Source organism: Pinus tabuliformis, chromosome 2_1 (assembly GCF_031772625.1).
Source record: "Pinus tabuliformis cultivar Carrire ecotype Pingquan chromosome 2_1, CPIR1, whole genome shotgun sequence".
NCBI lineage: Eukaryota > Viridiplantae > Streptophyta > Pinopsida > Pinales > Pinaceae > Pinus > Pinus tabuliformis.
The window spans coordinates 372,215,545-372,235,948 of record NC_142299.1 but is presented as its reverse complement, the minus strand read 5'-3'; the positions used below and the strand labels follow the sequence as shown (position 1 = coordinate 372,235,948).

At 33.5% G+C, this 20,404-nt stretch overlaps 1 protein-coding gene across 2 annotated transcripts in view; it reads left to right on the top strand.

Moving 5' to 3' along the window:
• Positions 1-12,427: 12,427 nt before the first annotated feature.
• Positions 12,428-20,404, top strand: part of LOC149200418 (calcium-dependent mitochondrial ATP-magnesium/phosphate carrier protein 2-like) — a 77,941-nt gene continuing 69,964 nt past the window's right edge. For both annotated transcript variants that reach the window (XM_089402728.1, XM_089402729.1), the window contains exons 1-2: positions 12,428-12,850; positions 13,607-14,101. In XM_089402728.1, the coding sequence (XP_089258854.1) occupies positions 13,636-14,101 (466 nt within the window). In that variant the 5' untranslated portion in view covers positions 12,428-12,850; positions 13,607-13,635. The remainder of the gene's footprint in view (positions 12,851-13,606; positions 14,102-20,404) is intronic.

Genomic DNA, 20,404 nt, shown 5'->3' with positions numbered 1-20,404 from the left:
TCACATAAACCTATTTACATGCTTAACAAATGTCATTTATCAATTACACATGTTGATTTTCTTTTTCACACATGCCATTTCCAAATCCTGCTTTAAAATGACTCACAATATTGCTTTCTTTATATTTTATAAAAAGTGACCTTTTGTTGAAATAACATTTCATTGGCGTTGGAATTTTTGTTTATCAATTTACTCATCATATTTCCCCTCTCAATTATCCCATGTTGAGATCCTAGGTCAATTATATCTATATTGAAGAGGAAAATATTCAATCATTATTGATGTTCTTAGATGTGAGCCAAAAAGTCATCACATAAGCTACATATATCTAACTAGGAGCATTCTTTGTAGATTCTAGCCTTGAACAGTTAAATGATGCAAATAAATTCTTAATAAAAATTGAAAAGATGCAATGACGCACACACACACAAATATTAACACAAAGATTTTACCTTGGAAACCAAAATTGGGAAACCATAATATCTTTTAGTATATTATATCTTTATATTGTAACAATATAATATGTATATCTCACGACACCCATAAACCACCAATCCATTTACCTTGGATTAGAATATAGTTGTAGTTCACTAAGTAGAATTACAAAACCATGGGTTGAACCATCATGCACTGCAAAACCACTAAAAGCAGAAACCATATGTAAAAAACACTAATAATAGATGCAAAATAATTGCCTAAAAATAAATTCCAGGGGCATTTCCCTTGAACACCCCCATAGGGGGGCTTCAACCCACGTGTGACTGCCCCCTCCCCCCATTGCACTTGATGCAACATACAATGCATGGGGAGTCATGCAAAGAATATAACACATACAGAATATTATCCCACTTGTTGTTTTATTTGCATACATGGGGTCACATGAGTACATGATCAACAATCTAGGGCAATAATACCCATTTTTTCTCTACACTAAGAGAATTTCTCAGTGCTCACAAAAAATGTTAATGACATGAAACATTTTTCAAAGTATCCACCTATACCATTAACACCTTCTTGTCTTCAATCATATCTCTCATAAAATGATACTAAACATCATTATTCCTTGTCTTAGAATGATAAGTTAGGTTCTTCACTAGGAAGATTGCACTTAGATTGTCACAATATACCCTTATAACTTGTTGTACTAATCCAATACCTAAACACAATTTTCGTAACCATATTTCTTCCTTTCTTGCATGAATGTATACCATGTATTTAGCTTATGTAGTTGAGAGTGCCACTATAATTGTCTCTTGTTCATATAACTGATTGCTCCTTCAAATAGGTTAAGCACAATATACACACTTGCATATCTTTTGTGATCCAGATCTCGAGCCCAATCTGGATCAATAAAACCATGTATTTCCAACACTCTATCCAATCCTAGTCTTCATTGGTAACATAATCCATAGCTAGCGGTTCCACACAAATATCTAGAAACTCTCTTTGTTGTTGTCTAATACTTGTTCCTTCGTTTTGAAATATACCTGCTCAATACTCCCACTACATGTGCAAATTCTAGTATAGTACATACAATTGAATATCTCAAACTTCTAATTGCATTGGCATATGGAACACAAGACATGTCCTCTTCCTCTTCCCATGTCTTGGGACACCGATCTACAAATAATTTTACACCTACAATAATAGGGACCTTTGTTAATTTACATTCCTACATATTAAACCTCTACAATATTGTCTTAACATAATTCATCTAATTTAACCAAAATTTCCTATTTTCCTTATCTCTTTTAATTTCCATGTCTAAAATGAAATTTGTAGCACCCATATCCTTCATTTCATATTTGGAGGACAACTAAGTTTTCACTTCCTACATTATTTCCTTATCATTTCCAATTAACAAAATATCATCCACATATAAGACCAAATAAATAAGATGATCACCAATTAATTTGAAATACACATAGTAATTCGCTTTGCTTCTTATGAAGCCAAACCAAAATATATAAGTATCAAATTTTTTATACCACATTCTTGGTGATTGTTTTAACCCATGCATGGAATTTTTTAACCCGCATACCAACTCTTTCTTTGCTTTCACTACAAATCCTTTTGGCTATTTCATATAGATTTCTTCTCCCAAATCCCTATGTAGTAATGTTTTCTTCATGTCCATATGTTCTTCGAAATCAAAAGAAACAATAACAATTAAAAGAAATATAATAGAAGTTGACTTGGCAAAGAGAGAAAAATTATCACCAAAGTCAATTCCCTCTACTTGGGAGTAACATTTTACTATCATTCGAGCTTTGTGTTTCTCCACTTTTCCTTTTGCTTCATCTTATTCTTAGACGCCAATTTTTTGCAAATGGGATTTATTCTAGCCAACAATTCCACTAGATCCCAAGTCTCATTTTTGTCTAAAGTTTCCATTTCTTCAACCATGGCCTTTGTCCAAACTTTTCCATCCTTTGAATTCACTACTTTCCTAACGATTCTAAGATCATCATTGGTAATAAATAAAGAAAAATTAAATAGGAAATTAGGTGGAGTATGCCTTTCTAGTTGCCTTCTTTTCCGAACTGATCTCGTCAATACCAGAGTATAAGTTCTTCCTCTTTTGATTCTTGTTCTTCTGTAGAGTTCGATTCATCATCCTTCAATTCAAACTCTATCTTCTATAGTTCTTTCTCCATTGGTTGGACTTCCTATTTGACAACATATTTGATTTCTCTAAATACCATATCTAAACTATACACAACCTTCTTAGTTTTCAACTCCCAAATCTTATAACCTTTCAAACCATCTTTATAAAGATACATTTTTCAACTTTCTTATCCATCTTACTCCTATTATTCTTTGGAACTTGTACATAAGCATCATAACCAAATTCCTCGAGATGTTTAAAATGGGGTTTCTTACCAATCCATATCTCATGTGGAGTCTTTCCAACCAACATTGATGAGGGTGATTTATTTATCAGGTAACACGCAATGTCCACTACCTCTGCCTATCATATCCCAACACCATTGAGCATGCTCCTTGATTTTTCCATCAACAACATGTTCATCCTTTCTGTAACTCCATTTTTTTGAGGTGTGATGGAGTGGTTTTTTGCCTTGCTATACTACACTTCTTACATAATTATGCAAATTCATCATTGTAGAATTTTGCACCATTACCTATCCTCAACAACTTAATTTTCTTCTCTGTTTAATTTTCCAATTAAATTTTCAAAAAATCATATTTCTTCTTGGGGAAATAAATCCATGTATTCCTCAACAATTCTTTATAAATGAAACACATTACACAAAATACCCAATGATGGAATTGACATAAGTCCAAACACATCACCATGCACAAGTTGTAATATTCCCTCTTCCCTTGTAGTGCCAAAGGAAAATCTTACCTGATTTTGCTTTCCATATAAGCAAAGTTCACATAAATCAAAATCCATAAAGAAATTAGACATACCCTCTACCATACAATTACCATGTAGTCCTCAAAGGCCCTTTTATCCTATTTGTCCCAATCTTGGATGCCACATCATAGTCTTTCTTCACAGATTGCAAGATTTTTTCCTTTTCTTGATCCATTCTTAAGAACAACTGAATTGCTGAACCCATCAATAATAGTTCTTCATAAAAAAATTTACAGAGTTCCAATCTGAACTCCCTTAGCAATACCATTTCTCCTCGAACCATCTTGCAAGTATCCTTTTTAAACATTGTTTTTACATGTGCATCACTCAACTCGCTTACAAAAATCAAATTTCTAGCTAATCATAGGATGTGAAGAACACCATGGAGTGTTCTAATCCTTCCATTCATGAGCTTCAAATTTACTTTCCCTCCTCCTATGATTATGGCTATTGAGTCATTTCCCTGGAAAACATAATTGCCATCATGTCTTTCATATTAGCAAAATCACTCACTGTGGAAAGTAATATGAAAGGATGTGCCTAAGTCAACCAACCATGCCTCATGATCTACATGTGTACTTGAAGAAGCCAAGTACACATGCCTCTTTCATCTCGAGAGGTTTTTGCTTCTGTAGAAGGAGAATCATCAGATCTCTTCTCTTTTCTTAACAATTTTGGTTCTATAGTCTTTCTTATAATTCCCTTCTTTTCCACATCTCCAACATACCATTACGAATTTTCTTAGAGATTTAGATCTCCCACTTGAGGACTTATTTTTATTTCTATTTTGGGAGTGTCCTCTTATAAACAAGGCATCTATGTTCTGACTTTCTATGTTTTATCATCTCATCTCTTCTGGTAACAAGGATGAAACTATTTCATCGAAACTTAAAATAGTCGTACTACTATCTATGATAACAACCAAACTATCCCACATGTTTGATAAAGAACACAAAAAATTGCTACACATATCTTCATCTAAAATCATAATATTAACAAATAATAACTGACTTACCATAATATTGAAGGCATTCAGATGCTCTGCCACCAAGTCTCCATCCTTCATCCTTGGGTTATATAACTTCTTTAGCATGAATTATTTATTCACCAGGGACTTAGATTGTTACATATCCCCTAACTTGTTCCTCAATCCATTTGTTGTAGCTTCTCTTGAAACATTTAGTAATATTGAATCTGGGAGACACAATTGGGTTGTGCTCTTTGCCTTCCGATCCAATTTGGTCTAGTATTTTGTTGACATCCCCATCAATGCAGTACCCAAATCCAAAACGATCCACTGATCTTTGTCCACCACTAGATCTTCCATTTTGATCTTCCACAACTCAAAACTTTACCCATTGAATTTCTTAATCTCTATATTTGAATTGCTTGCCATATCCTTTCACCACAAGAATTAATACCACGGACCTCCCGTTGCGACAAGGTTATCCGCAGGTCCAAGCTAAAACCCTTAGACATAATGACATCCCCTTGAAGCCAAACTGCTCTTATGTTAAATGTAGATTTTAATCCTATATAATTAATTACTACAAACATGTTCTTAATAAAAAACATAAGATATGTAATGACACAGACACACACACACACAAATATTTTACCTTAGGAACCCAAACAGGGAAAACTAGAAACTTTTTCCAGTATATTCTATCTTTACAGTGTTACAATACACTATTTATATCCCACAATATCCATAAACCATCAATCTATTTACCTTGGATTAGAATACAACCATAGCTCCTTAACCAATATTGCAAAACCATGGGTTGAACCACCATGCACCAAAAAATTGCTAAAAGTGAAAATCAGGTGTTGAAAATTGCCAAAAACAGATGCAAAAAGCCACCCATTTTTTTTTTGGCATTGCCCCTAAACATGAGCACAAGGGGGCTTTCACCCCCTATGACCCCTTGTTATGCCTAATGCAGCGTACAATGGGGATAGTCATGCAAATAATATAACACATACTCAACATTCTCGACTTAGAACTCCTCCATATTGACATGAAATTTCTACATAACATTTAGTTGTATAATTGGGTGGCAATGTCAAAGTGGGAATTGATGTAACTAAGTAACGTACATGTTAACTATGCAAGCATTAATATTGTTTGAATTAATATAGCAAATAAGATGAGTAATTCAAACCCCCAAAATACCCAACACATAACACAAACATCCATAATAACCACAACATAAACACACTTTGTATCCCTTACACCACACATACCATATAGTCAATGTTGCACCATACATGCTACAAATAAAATTAATCATATATATATATATATATATATATATATATATATATATATATATATATATAACACTAAATAAATGCATAATACATATGTGATTAACATAATTTGTCACCATACCACATATGTATTATGTTATACATATATAAAGAGTAGTCAATACTTATCACACATGTTACACAACTTGAGTGAGCCTAATGGTTAAGAGCATATGTTTTCTCCTAAGAGATCTCAGGTTCAAAACTAAAGGGGGTAGAATATGTATGCCTTCGTAGACTTGGTAGTAAAATCGTTGCGTGGAAATGAATCCCTTATCCCACAAACAAGAGGGTCTCATACACCAATTTGGTGTCTAATTAACATAGTTAAAAAAAAACACATGTTCTTTTCCGATACAAACAACAAACAACACAAACCAAAATGACCCTATAACCAAATCTACCCTATAATAAATACAAAATTAAAATACTTTATAAATTACAACAAAATTAGATTAATTTTATAAAATATTTATTATTAACAATATCAATTATTATTAAACACGATTTTAAACTCCGTAAACATCTCACCACTAAACACCATACGGATAAAAACAACACAACTTCATGCTAAATCACTCTCACCTTTTTAAAACACAAGTGTAACTAAAATGCTATCTTCGATATGACAATTGGTATATATTTAATATAAATTAAACATCAGCATGATTGAATGATTTTAATGTTTGTTTTTGAATTCAACATATGTTTGAATTGAACCAACTACTTTCTCCTATGAATGAGGACAATCCTATATCACATGAAAAAGAAAAAGATAATTGTAGTAACTTGGACTTCAACCATTAGTTTGACTTACATGGTTTCGTTGGATTGATGTAGTAACATATGAAATTTATTATAGTTTTATAATTAAGAGTAAATATTTAGTTTTAAGTATTAAGTTGAAAGGTTTATTTTATAGTCGAGTATGATAAGTAAGTATGTTTGTACGTTATTAAAATTGAAATTTTGCAATGTTCACTAAAAAAATATACAAAACATTTAAATAATATTAACTCATACAAAAAAATTGCATATGAAGAAATTGGATCCCTTTCTACTCATATTAAATTCGTATTTAAGATAAATCTATACTATTAACAATACATTGACATGATTAGATTAATTTAAACTAACTACAAAGTAAGCTTAACCTTGAACATGCATGCTTATATACATAGATAGTACATTTTTAGATTTAGCAAAGTAAACCTAGTTATGTATGTTTAATAAACATGCAAGGGTTGGGTTACATGGTTAAAAGTTAGTTAGATTTTTTAATATTTTATCCAAACAAAATTAAGTTATTTTTTAATATTTTATCAAAACAAAATTAAGTTAGTTTAATTTGGATTTATTTTATTCTTTGACATTGTAGGTTAGGTTTGATAGTTTTAAATTTTGGATTATGGTATATAGCTATAATTGAGTATTATCCAGCAAATAATTTAAATTTAAATTATAATTGAATATTATTTTATAAATAATTTAAATTTAAACTCTAACTTGTATAGAAATTTTGTATTTTGTAAAGAGAGGATGAGTTCGATGCTAACCATAATAGTCAATAACTTCGAGAGACTTCACCAAAATTTGTCCTTTAAACTAAAATATATTTATCAATAATATGTCTTTATTACATAGCTTATGATTTTTATATACAACTTTATATTGTAATAAGGTTAGGTCAAGACTCTATCTCCTCTAATATTTAAGTATCAAGACAACACAAATATATAAAATATTTATTAAATATGATATACCTTTTTATACTCCAAAAATATCATGTTTTTGATTAAAAAGTCAAGCCAAATTAAAATTTCTAATTTTATTGTTTAAATATATATATATTTTTAATAATATTTGTTTTTTTTTTTCAAATTAAATTGTGTGTAAATTTTTGAAAAGTCAGAAAATGATCGTTACTCTTATGTTGGGGTAATTTTTACAATAATATGTTAACAAATTTAATAAAAAATATAATAAATAATATTACTATTTTATTTAAATTTAATTTATTTATTCAATTTGTTTTAAAACATTTATTATATTATCAGGAAATTATAGATTGCAAAATGTTTTTTGTTTTTTGTTTTTGTTTTTTTTATGACTTTTTTGACTTCATTCCGTTCGAATTTGTTAGATAGGAAAGTCGGAGTATGAAAAAATGTTCCTATTGAACCATTTTTTTTGACATGCTGAATAGTCTTACATGCCAAAAAGGGGATAAGAATACCTGTATGCACCCTATCAAGGAGGTGGATGAGGAGGGTGCAAAGGAGGCACAACAAATAGACCAGATCTCTCATGCATGTGGAAATCTATGTGCTCAACTCTGGCCTCCAACTCATGCAGGTGATCATTCGTCTAACGTTAGCTTCGACGAATATTAGTCAACTACTCCAAAATCTCATTATCACTGAACTAGATGTCGTTCATGTATGCCACGAGTTCATTCCTATCCTCATATCGATGCTCCCTAAGGATATTCAGTTTGGCTTGGATTCCTCTCAGTTGCTCCGCGATGGATTCTAAAGTGATTGGCATAACCATGTGGCTTGAGGAGTGGCCTTGTTCCTAAGCTACCTCCCTCGCGTGCTCCACACTGGCAAAATCGGTTGTTGACGAACTATGGCTACCTGCGTGATGGTTTGCTCGCCTCTGCTAACCACCGCCTCTAGGAGGTTGACCTCGCTAGTGAGGCATAACATAAGCCGCACTAATCCCAAACTTGAAATGCAAATATGACCACAAACTCCACGAAGACACCACCCCCATGACCACGAACATGATAAGCATGGACCAAAACACAAGGTGAGGGTAAAAACACTACTACACTACAGATCCCACACAACACAGGGGTGCCCGCAAACTTGGTCGACCCCAGGCAATTCATCCAATCAAAAGAGCAGAATTTAGAAGGAGACTTACGTACCCACCCTGCCCATACAGTTACATGCTGCACAAAACAGCCAAACAAGGATTGCAGGAGATAACCTTCACCTTAAGACAAAACCACCCAAGGTCAGGTCCAACAGAGGGTTGGACTGAAGGCAAACTATACCCTCGAGCAACAGGAAGAGACAAAGCCCTCGAGGCACAGAGGAATCTCCACTTGAAAGCCGTTGGGCACACCCCCTCACAAACTAAAAAGACCACATAAAGACTCTATTATATGCACGATCAACAGGGTTGGGTTCCAACCATCTACCCAAAACCTCGAGCCCATAAAAGCGTTCAAATGCAACTAGAATAGCACCACCTTCAGAAAGAAAGCCTCATAAAAAAACCTCAACCAGATAACAGTAGGTACCTGAAAGCCACAGAACACTAGGCCGAATGAGGGTCTGCTCCGCTGACTAGAGCCAGAGTTTCCACTGTCAAGTCCAATACTGAGAGAGAGGTCTGTCAAACAATTCAAATGCGCTATAGAGTCCCAGATGAACACCTGAGAGTTAATCAAGATACAAATTGCTGCATTAAGACTTGTCGTTGCTCCACACTGGTTGTTAAATGTTCAAAGTAAGCTCGCATGGCCACCCTTATTCACCTTACCACCACTCATCTCCCAAACCTCATAAGCCTTCCCAAAGTGCCTAAAAGACATTATAAAGTTAGTCGCGGTGTCTAAAAGCGCCTAAAAGACATTATAAAATTAGTCTCTAAAATGATTACAAGATAGCCATCCTGTCCCATAATACCGTTCATTACTTAGAACATGTCTACCAAAAAGAGAAAACCCCGAAACCGATTAACCGTGAATTTGTACACCTGTAAAAAAATATTTAAATTTAATTTTTAAATAGTATATTAACCAATTTAATTCGTCATAAATACTATCCTTAAAAATAATAATAAATATTATAACAAATTATTAAAAAATAATTTATCCCATTGCCTAATTCATTTACCAATGCGTGGGATATGCCCGTGCCCCCTTTTTCACATATCAAAAAATAATAATAAAAAGGTTATATTAGCATTAAGCTTGAGAAGACGATTTAATCAAATTAATTTAAAGAATTATATTTTAAAATCAGTTTTATTTTTTTGGAATATTATAAATTTTATTTTTATTTTTTATGGTTAAATCTTTTTGTATTATATAAGTGGTAATCAAATTTAATAAAAAGATTGAAAATCATTACGATTAGAATAAAATCAATTATATTATTTATAAAATAAATTTAAATGAAAATAATAATCATTTTTCTAACCATTTAAATAAATACAATTGATAAATTATTTAGTGTTATTATCTGTATTAGATTATTATAATATACATTAATATATTATTATTATTTAGTAAATTTCTTTCATGAATAAATATTCATATAAATGAAATCATAACGTATAATTATAAATAATATATAAATAATATTATTTAAAATAAAAAGTAAATTATATTCATCTTAATTTTAAATAAAAGTCGTGTTATTTGAAAATTCATGATTCTATTATTATAATTTTAAAAATGATATTAATAATGATAATATGAAATATTGATTTTTTTCATAAATATTATTTAGGTTAAGATTGTTTTTGTGTTTTTTAATAGGTTTTAAAATTGTGCTTGATTATGATTTGTTTTTTTTTGATATAAATAAACATGTTAAGAATTAGAGATTTCAGTACATCAAAAGTTTATTCTAGTAAAAATACTAATAGGTTATTTTAGGTGATGTGGTTTTCTTTGAATAATAATGATGTATAAGATCATATTTGCCAATATCACCAAATGACAATTGTCTTCATTGATGGTTTACAACTAAGTTATAATAAGTTTTGTCATCTTTAAGAAAAAAAAGAAAAAGCTACTAAGTAATTAACAATATCCTTTCAAATTTTGACGCTAATCCAGTGATTTTAGTGTCATACCTTCCAGTATTCTTGCTCTTGCAAATAAATATCATTGGCCCAATGGAATGTTGCACCCTTTTTGCTGTGGGGTGTACAAATACAGGTTATTGTGCTTGTGGTATGTTGCACCCTTCTTATTGTGGGGGTGTACAAATACAGGTTATTGTGCTTGTGGTGATGCCATGTTAGTGGGTCAATGCCTCAAGAATGGTATAATTTGTGTTTGTGAACTTCTGATTCTTGGATCAAGCCATATAACAATTTAGACCATATATCTTTACAAGAAAATAAGCATATATTCATCTAAACACCCATTAATAATTATTTTCAACCATTATTATCAAAATATATATTCCAATATTAAAATTTTGTTCTCACATTAATACTCTCTCTTTATTTATATTATAAAACATTCACTTCTATAAACCTTAAATACCCTAGATATTATAAAAGAAATTCCATATGGGCATTATGCTTAATTTTTGTTATAATCAAATCTTAAATAAAAAATGACAAGCTGGCCAATTAATATAATCAACTTTATATGCTTATTAAATTTTTTATGATATTTTAAACCTAACTTCTTTACTTCTTTTAAATAATAGTAAAAGAAGAGTCACTAGTTTACTATTTATACAAATACTTATCATTACTATCACCCTTTCTACACATTCATGTGTTGAATTGATCCTTCAAATATATTAAACAAATACTTATCATTACTATCACCATTTCTAAACATGATATTATACAAATACTTATCAATAATAGAAAAAGAGTCACTAGCTTCACTAATTATACACATATTTATCATTGTCAGCCCATTACATGATTCATGTGTTGAATTGATCTCTCAAATTTATAAATGGGTAAGGAGATTTGAACTATTAATATTTTATAAATGGATAAGGAGATTTGAACTATTAATATTTTATCCATAATATGGAGTTGTGTTTTCACTAATTATACAAATATTTATCATGGTCAGCACATTACTAAACATGATTTATGTGTTGAATTGGTATCTCAAATTTATAAATGGATAAGGAGATTTAAATCATTAATATTTTATTTATAATATGAAGTTGTGTTTAGTATGATTTTTTGGAGTTTCGAATGTGAGAATTTGGTTGAAAAATTTGAGGTGAAATTTGATTTGTGTTATTTAAACTAGTTTTTTTTTACTATATATATGGATTCAACACCTTGAAAGGGCACTTTTATTGTGTAAGGATTACCCATCAAACTTGTGATTTCAAAGAATTCCTTCCAAATTTTAGAAAACATAGAGGAAAAAATCCAACAGAAAAATTTCCAAAAAATCATTAAAAACAACTCATTTACAATAATACTAATTAAATTGACCAAAAAACAATAAATTTAATAACAACATAAAAATTTCCAAAAAATCATTAAAAACAACTCATTTACAATAATGGTAATTATATTGACCAAAAAACAATAAATTTAAAAATATTATTTATATAACTTTAAAATTAAATTATTATTATTAATATTTTTATTTATATATATATATATATATATGTTTAATATTTCATTACCCACCATCCTGGTCATTTAACACGAACACGGAAAAGAAATTAGGATTCTAATCGATCGAATTGTGATCACCAAAAAGACATCGACAAGTGGTAGATAAATAGCGGTAATACAAATAATTAAAAAAAAAATATTAAAAAAACAGTAAGATATTTTGTTTTAAATTTTAAATAAAATAAAATGCATACGTGGGAGCGCTCGTTTTAAATTTTAAATAAAATAAAATGCATACGTGGGAGCGCTCGGAGGGAGGAGAAGAGGACTACGTGTGGCTACCAATTAAAGTGCAAAATATTTCAAATGAACGCGATCGAATCTCGCCCACTCCACTCAAGTCCATATGGGCTCGGCAGAGGACGGAGCAGGGATATATTCAATGAATATATCCCCTCTCGGGAAGCTTGGATCCTTCGAAGTTATGCGCGTCGGGTTCCTGTTCCTTGCAGAGGCGTATTGATTTCCGTCATCAGACGAAGGACATATGCCTCTGGACTAATATGCCGATCTACTGTTTGGAATTAGGTATGAGAAATTAACAGAATATTCCACGAAGCGTCCCGGGGCCCCGTAGAAGATTCGATCCCCGGACGCTGCACGACTTCGGGAATTCAAAGTCTTTTTCGTCAGTCAAATTGGGGAAGTAGATCTCACGCGTGGACTTGAAGGAGGGAATATATGTTCCCAGTCTGTCTGTTTGTCAATTGCTCTGAAGAAAGAAAACAGACAAGCAATTCTGTGAGTTAATTCAGCTGATGAGAAGAAATTCAGAAAATATTTGCCTTCCAGTGAAATAAAGATACAGGGTCCGATTTTCATGGTTGTGAATTAGTGATATAGGGTTTGATCGGCCCTACGATTTAAATTTCCGAGCGAATATGAGTTTTCTTGGTTGTGTGCGGTGACTGGAGTATGTAGGGTTTGATCGGCCCTACGATTTCAATTTCCGGACAAGTTTATTATTTTTTTTTTTCTGGTAGTTCGTATTGAACTAAAGATACGAGGTTTGATCGGCCCCATATTTCATTTTCTTGGCAAATTTTGAGCATATCTCGTGAATTAAAGACATGGGCCCTAGGATTTGAATTTGCCAGCCAATTAAGTCTTTTCTGGGCTGTCTGTAGTTAATTAAAGGTGCATGGATTGATCGGTCCGGGAGATTAATTTCTGAGGATATTTGAGCATTTCTGGCTGTCTGGTGAAGTAAATAGATAGGGTTTGATCAACCAGAGGATTTCAATTTCCGAGCAAATCTTAAGCATTTCTAGTTGCAAGTCGTCGCAATTTCCGCTATTCAGAAATTCAAGAAATCGACTTTTGTCTGTTAATCGTGGTAGATTTTTTTTTTCGGGAAAATATTTGTTGTAGCAAAGATTGGAGTGGTTTTAAAGACATAGGGTTTGATCGGTCTTCTTGAGTTCAATTTCTGAGCAAATTAAAGTATTTTTTGGCTGCAACTTATTCTAATTTAAGCATTTCTTTTCTTGTTGCTAGTAATTGCAAGCATCGAAGCTCGAAAATTCATGTCGGGCGCTGGCCAGGCCGTTGACCTTGCTCCCTTCTCCAAAATGGAATCTATGCCAAAGACACAGCCGGATAATCGTCGGGCCGAATGTTGCAATCCTGTGAGAAATACAGGCGAGGTGTCCTTAGAGCATGTTATGTTAGCTTTGAGGGAGACGAAAGAGGAGAGGGAATTGAGGATCCGGAGTCTGTTTAATTTCTTTGATGCAATGAACAGTGGGCACCTTGACAATTCGCAAATTGAGCGGGGTCTACAGGCATTGCGGATACCGGCCGAATACAAGTATGCCAAGGATCTGCTTCAAGTTTGCGATTCTAATCAGGATGGTCGTGTCGAGTACCAGGAGTTTCGGCGGTATATGGATGACAAGGAACTCGAGCTTTACCGCATTTTTCAGGCGATAGATGTGGAACACAATGGCTGCATTTTACCTGAAGAGCTATGGGAAGCACTCGTTAGAGCAGGTAAGCCCGTGTCGATTGTTTTGAGCTAAATTCCATGGATTTATTGAAAAGTTGATTTGGACAAATAAGTAAAGGTTCCATCAGGGAAGGGTCCCTTTCAAAAGTCCGTTCAATTCTGAAGCTGATGCTTCTTTGTTTTCCAAAATTCATGTAAATCATCATATAGGCGATAGAAAATGTTTTGAAGAAAGAATTGAATTGTGTGGCAGTTGTTTCTCTGATTGCTATTCAAAGAGCTCATTATTGTTGATTATGTTTTGTCACAAGGAGATAATTTTTGTTGCTTCTGGTGTAGGTATGTAATTCAGAAAGTATAAGGATCCTTGCTAGCAATAGTTGCTCCCAAAATGCAGTTAATTGCCGTGTCGATGCAAGGCCAACTGTTTTGTTCTTTGATATTTATGATAGGATCCAATTCCAGTGACCAATGTACCTACTGAAAGACCAAAACCTTTCATCACCTGGATGATTTAAACTGTCATTTCCTGCTTTCAAATTGAAGGATATCCTTTTTGAGCTTGTATAGTGCAAAACAATTGCTGCTTTGAAAGAGTGAAAAATTGGATGCTGTAGTTGTCATTTATTGCGGAGTCCACGAAGAAAACCAAAGGTGCTTGTGCAGGCTCCTTCAGGTTGCTAGTTCGTTGGAATATATGCATGTCTTATGAGGATTGCTCACACTATAAGTTGTTATGCAAGTCACATAAGGTGTATTCTCTGACTCTCTATTTGGAAAGTGACGGGAGCCTTTGTGAGACGTGAAATGGGTTAAGAATTCATAGTTTAGAAATTGCAAAGTCTGCAGTAACCAGCAAACAGAAAGGCATGCTTAGCAGCTAAAATAAATTCGCAAAAGTAAGGAGTCAGGGCCACTAGTACATAGTTCATACGGGTTAATCAGAAGGGCCATGGGGGGCGAATTGGTGATTTTAGAGCATGAGGATAGCCAGGAGACAAATGAATATATGCAAGAAAACATTTAATTATAAAACAATAAGCAAGTGAACAAGTTTGGACATGATTATCTATGATGAGTTACGAGAAGCCGAGGTCATGCAATATGCGCATTAAGTTGTTCGTTCCACTTCTCTTAAATTCCAGCCTTCAAAATTTTAAAGTTAATGTCGAAATATCTGCCGAATTGTCCATATAAATGCGGCTGAGAATTTTAACCAAACGCTGAACAAATCACTTGAGCAATGTCTACTATGCCACGGCTATGGTTATGGTGCAACTTCATTGCTTCAACTTAAAATTACAAGATTGACCATTACTGGGGTTTGAGGTTCTGATGCAACCAATACAAGTATTACTATTCAATAAGTGAAAAGGTCATAAGTTACAACTGATTGAAATATCTATGAAGACAAACCTCAGGTCAAGCAAGGATGCACTTTAACTCCAGCACAGGCAGAAGAGAGTTATTTCCCTGGATCTGTGATTTGCCTAATGTCTCTCTTGAGAAACTTATTTTTGCTCGAGCAATCAAGTAAAATATGGTGATGGGATGTTACCAGTGTTATTAGAACCGGAATGGTCACTGAACCAGTGGACCCCTAAAACTGGAAACCTGCTGGAACTGGACATGAACTGGGAAAAAAAACCATATGACCAAAAAGTACATAAAATATTCATATTTTGATTAAAATATATATGTTTATGTACATACATGTGAATCCAAACTATTAGACACAAATATGCAAAGTTTTCTCATGAACATAGCAAGGGTGCATATAACCAAAATAGCACTGAGTGCAATCCATATCTGAACTGAAATACATAGACAAAAAGTTCATAGCAAGGGTGCATATAACCAAAATAGCACTGAGTGCAATCCATATCTAAACTGAAATACATAGACAAAAAAACTCTAAATGGCATTTAGATTGCCAAACCATTATGCTACAACAAGTAACTACATATCATCACTATCATTACCTATATTATGATCCTCAACATCAGGGTCATCCTCTGCCCCCTCCTGTAGGCTCTAGCCTTTGTCTCTACCTCGAATCTTGATCCCCAAGGGACATCCGTCAACACACTGCAATTTAGATGAAACTCCCTAATCCAAGCACTAAAATGGGTAGGAAAAGCTTAACATGCATAATTAATGATTTTGCTAGATTGAAGGGTACATTTTTACTATGATCATGATTCATGATAGAAGAGTTCAACAGCCAGTATGTACATATAGGGCCTGGTGCTTTTGATTAAAGCTGGTTATATACTCTTCTAAATGATAGAATTCAAAGGAAATGTTGCAATCCTGCCAATCCTAAAATTCTGATAACTGCCAAGTCCACTCAATTCCAAATGGGATCTAAAATTCTACTTTTTACATATGAAGTCCAGTGAGATTGGGACCATTCTCAAACATCCTGAAATACCTATTGGTATTGTTAAAAATTTAAGTAAAAGTTGAAAAGGAAATATAAAGGAGAAAAATAATAGAACAAGAAAGATAAAGGAGAATGTCAATTTTTACTTTAAGATTTTAATATTACCATTAATTAGTAGGGTTTTGTTCTTTTTTATTTTTAAAATTTTGAGAATAATGTTTATACATCAGCATATGGACTAGTTTGGAACTGGCTGGTTTTGGCAAAACCAGTTCAGTTCTGATAACATTGGATGTTTACCTGTCAAGCCTTTCTAACTTTGTATCAAAAAGAGCCTACAGCTAAAATAGTTATTGGTGCTTGCTAGGTGCTGATGATGTATGCCTGATTAATACGGAAGTTACAACATATTCGATGTAATATATGTCGACAGAAACCCTGTAAAATGAGTGCCTGGTTCATTGTATGCTTTTGGCAAGTCATGGACATTATTATTGTTTTTTTTTACTAGATCCTGCCCAACTGCTATGTATTCACCTCTATCTTGTTATTAAAGGTTTATGTATTGCTGATTTATAGTTTTAGAATCATCATTGAAATGTTTAATGTATTCCAGAAATTCTATGTTTCACAAAGGCCCAGGGAGGGGGATGGCTGTACAGAGTCAAGACCTCCCAAATTTCAAGCTACCGCAGGGAACACTGAATAGGATATAGGGACCCCCACCCTCATCATAGTATAGAAAAGGACTAGAAAATATCAAACATTGGTAATTTTGTTATAAATGAATCATGTTTATTTGTTAATCACAAATAAACACAATGTAAAATCCGGTCGCTCAATTTGAAATTCAATTAGGTGCAACCATACATTCATATATCCACATCTGGTTTCTGCCATGGTATAAAAGTTTTATATGACACAATATTAATCTCTATATAATCCTAGATACGTCAGTGATGATTCATGATACAAAATCAAAGCAAAAAATAAGAGGAGCAAACTACTATAGGCTTAAACAGCCACAAGCCAGATTATTAAAGATACAAAATGAAGACAAAAAGTACTAGGAGCAAGACTATACAAGCTTAAACAGTCATAAGTCAATTCTTTGTGAAATTCTCCCCTCCCCTGCCCACACAAGTCTCTTCTCTTAGTTGAGTAAAATACTCAAACCCCTATTTCATCACATTAGGCTTCTATGAGATAAAGGTGCTTTTAGTTTTTGAAACCATTTGTAACCTAATTATTCTGGCCTTTTGTTGCAGGGTCATTCTTCTATATATTTTAACTCCCGTGCACAAAATGCACAAAAGGTTTTGTTTCGACTGGCTACAACTTCAAGTAAAACCTTCATTGCAACTGCTGTGATATAGCCATTTTTGTGACCCACAATAGTTTAGGGTTATCTTTGTCATATATTAAAGGGGCGATCTTTTGTAGGTTGAATGGGTGCTTGTTAATTCTACTTTTTTTTAATGGACATTTGGTTCCAAACCCTCTTTGAACTATACTCTTCTTGTTTCTCCCATTTGGCTCACTTTCGTTTCACTACCAAAAATTGGATGAACCATTCTTTCTTTGTTTTTGTTGAGTTCTCAAAAGCCCTCAAATTTGGGTGAAACTTGGGGCCCCACTTTTGTCACTTGTCAGTATATGCTTTTTTCTTTGGAGTTACACATTGACCTTGGTTCTTTATTGCCTTTGCACTGATTCTTTCTTCCAATTGGGCAAGTTAGACTAGTCTTCATGTGCTATTTGCTAGGTGTTGATTTATTTTTTCTTGAATTTGATTTCTTAGACAATTTTGGTTCTTTTGTTTTATGCCCTAGGCCATTTTTGTCCTTGATCTCTAGATCGGGCTTGATCCTCATATCAGGTCTCTTTTGCAGTTATTCCACTTGATTAGCCCAATGATTTATGAATTGGCCTGATATTTGGATCAAATCCATCTTTCACTAACTTGGTGTGGACAAGTCCCGACTTTAGAATCGGTCTCGATCTCTTGATGTACCCATGCTTACTCCTTTTAACCTCTCTCCCTTATGGATTTTTGATCAAGTCAAGATCTTTTTGAAATTGATTTCTTAATCGACATCAGCGTTGAGATTGGGTTTTCTTTTCACTTTCGCACTATTACTTTGCCCTGATGTAGAAATCGACCTTGATATCAAAATCGAGCCATCATGTCATTATAAAGACCATACCTGTTAGAAAATCAGAAAGGCAGAAATATTTTCTTATGTTGATAATTATTTATGATATCTTTGTGTTCTTATTAATTTTCCTATGTTCTTTTTTTATCTTTGTTTCATCAAGCAATCATCAAAACAAAACACGAAGATCAATGACAATAGATGTAGGCATTCAATGGGGAAAATCCAATCAAACTCTTCCACTAGCAAATTCAAGTTGAGATAGACCAAGACCCTAGACCAAAAGACCTTCCTCCTCCACCAAGTCAACTCTTCCTTCCAATAGATGATCTCTCCCAAAGTCACCAAGTGTCAGCTTCTCAAATGCAGCTTCAACCCAAAATTTCGACCCCCAGCTTCAGAATTTTGGCCCAGCTTCAGGATTGCAGTTTCAGCCCTTCCAGCAACTCAGCAGCTTCACACGTGTGAGAGAAAGAGAGAAAATTTCGACGACCCTTCCAGCAACTCAACAACTTCACACGTGTGAGAGAAAGAGAGAAAATTTCGACTTCTTGTGCTTGACAAAGTCTTCCTTCTTTTTCACTAGCCCTTTCCTCCTTGTTCCTTGAATTTCACACTTTTTCTTGTCCCAAAAATTGCAGATTGAACTTGTTGAGTGAGTGCTCCAAATGAGGTCGAGTTGTTGCCTTTATATAGGAGATTTTGCCCCTCAATTAGGCCGACTTGTCCAATTTGAGGCCGACTTGGTGGAGGAGGCCTAGAAGACCTAATTTACATCAAAATAAATTTGTTTCTTGATTGACAATGCCCAAGAAGGGTCTATTACATTATGACATGGACAAGGACACTTGACATAAGGACACTAGAAACCTTTAAACCATTGACCCAAGCATGAAACACATGCTTTAATAAGTCAATTTCTTTAATAATAAAATTCATTTTTCTTTCTTTTGACAAAGACATTACATCATGACTCAAATACAATTATGAAGACCGACACAATACAAGCAAATCTTGATATGAGGAGGAAATCAAACATAAAAGAGGAAACAAAGAACAAAATACTTATCTTTTGGTAAAATGGTGGAGGCTCCACCACTTATGACAGTTGTAACATTCAATCTTGGATAGGTCAACTCTCTTCTCTGGTCCTTTGAACTTCTTGAAGGTTTCCTTCTTCTTGTGATGAGAAAAATAGGCATTAGAGGTGTTGTTTTCTTCATCCTTCTTATTGTTGTTTACTAATGATATTTTAGCTTCTTCTTGACTGCATGCATTCCACATTTGTTCGAATGTTGGAGTATCCTTCCTACTGCTAATTCATGATGAAAAAACACTCCAAGATTTTGGTAGACTTAGAAAGTTAGCCATTGTCATCTTAGTAGTTCTTCCCAATGTTGTACCCCCACAGATTAGAAGTCAAAACCGTGAAATGTGCAAATCCATGAGTGAATCGTGGATGACAATGCGCACCTGAATTTTGGAATCTCTCTTTGCTTGGAAAATCGAGGTTCTTGGACCTGTGGGAATTGTGACAGTTCCGCAGGACGAACCGCAGTTCTGGCACAATTCCGCCACGCTCCCCACGCGATTCCGAAAAGCACTGACATGGTTCTACAAGGCACTTATTTTTTGGAATTTTAGAAATTTGTAACATTTTCCTTTATCTTTCATTTTTATTCCTTTCCTTAAATTTTTAACATTATCATGAAATGACTTACGATGTTGGAGAGTGGTTCCAGCATCATCAAACTTCATATGGAGAAAACAAAATTTCATATCCCATTCGAAATTCAACAAACTTA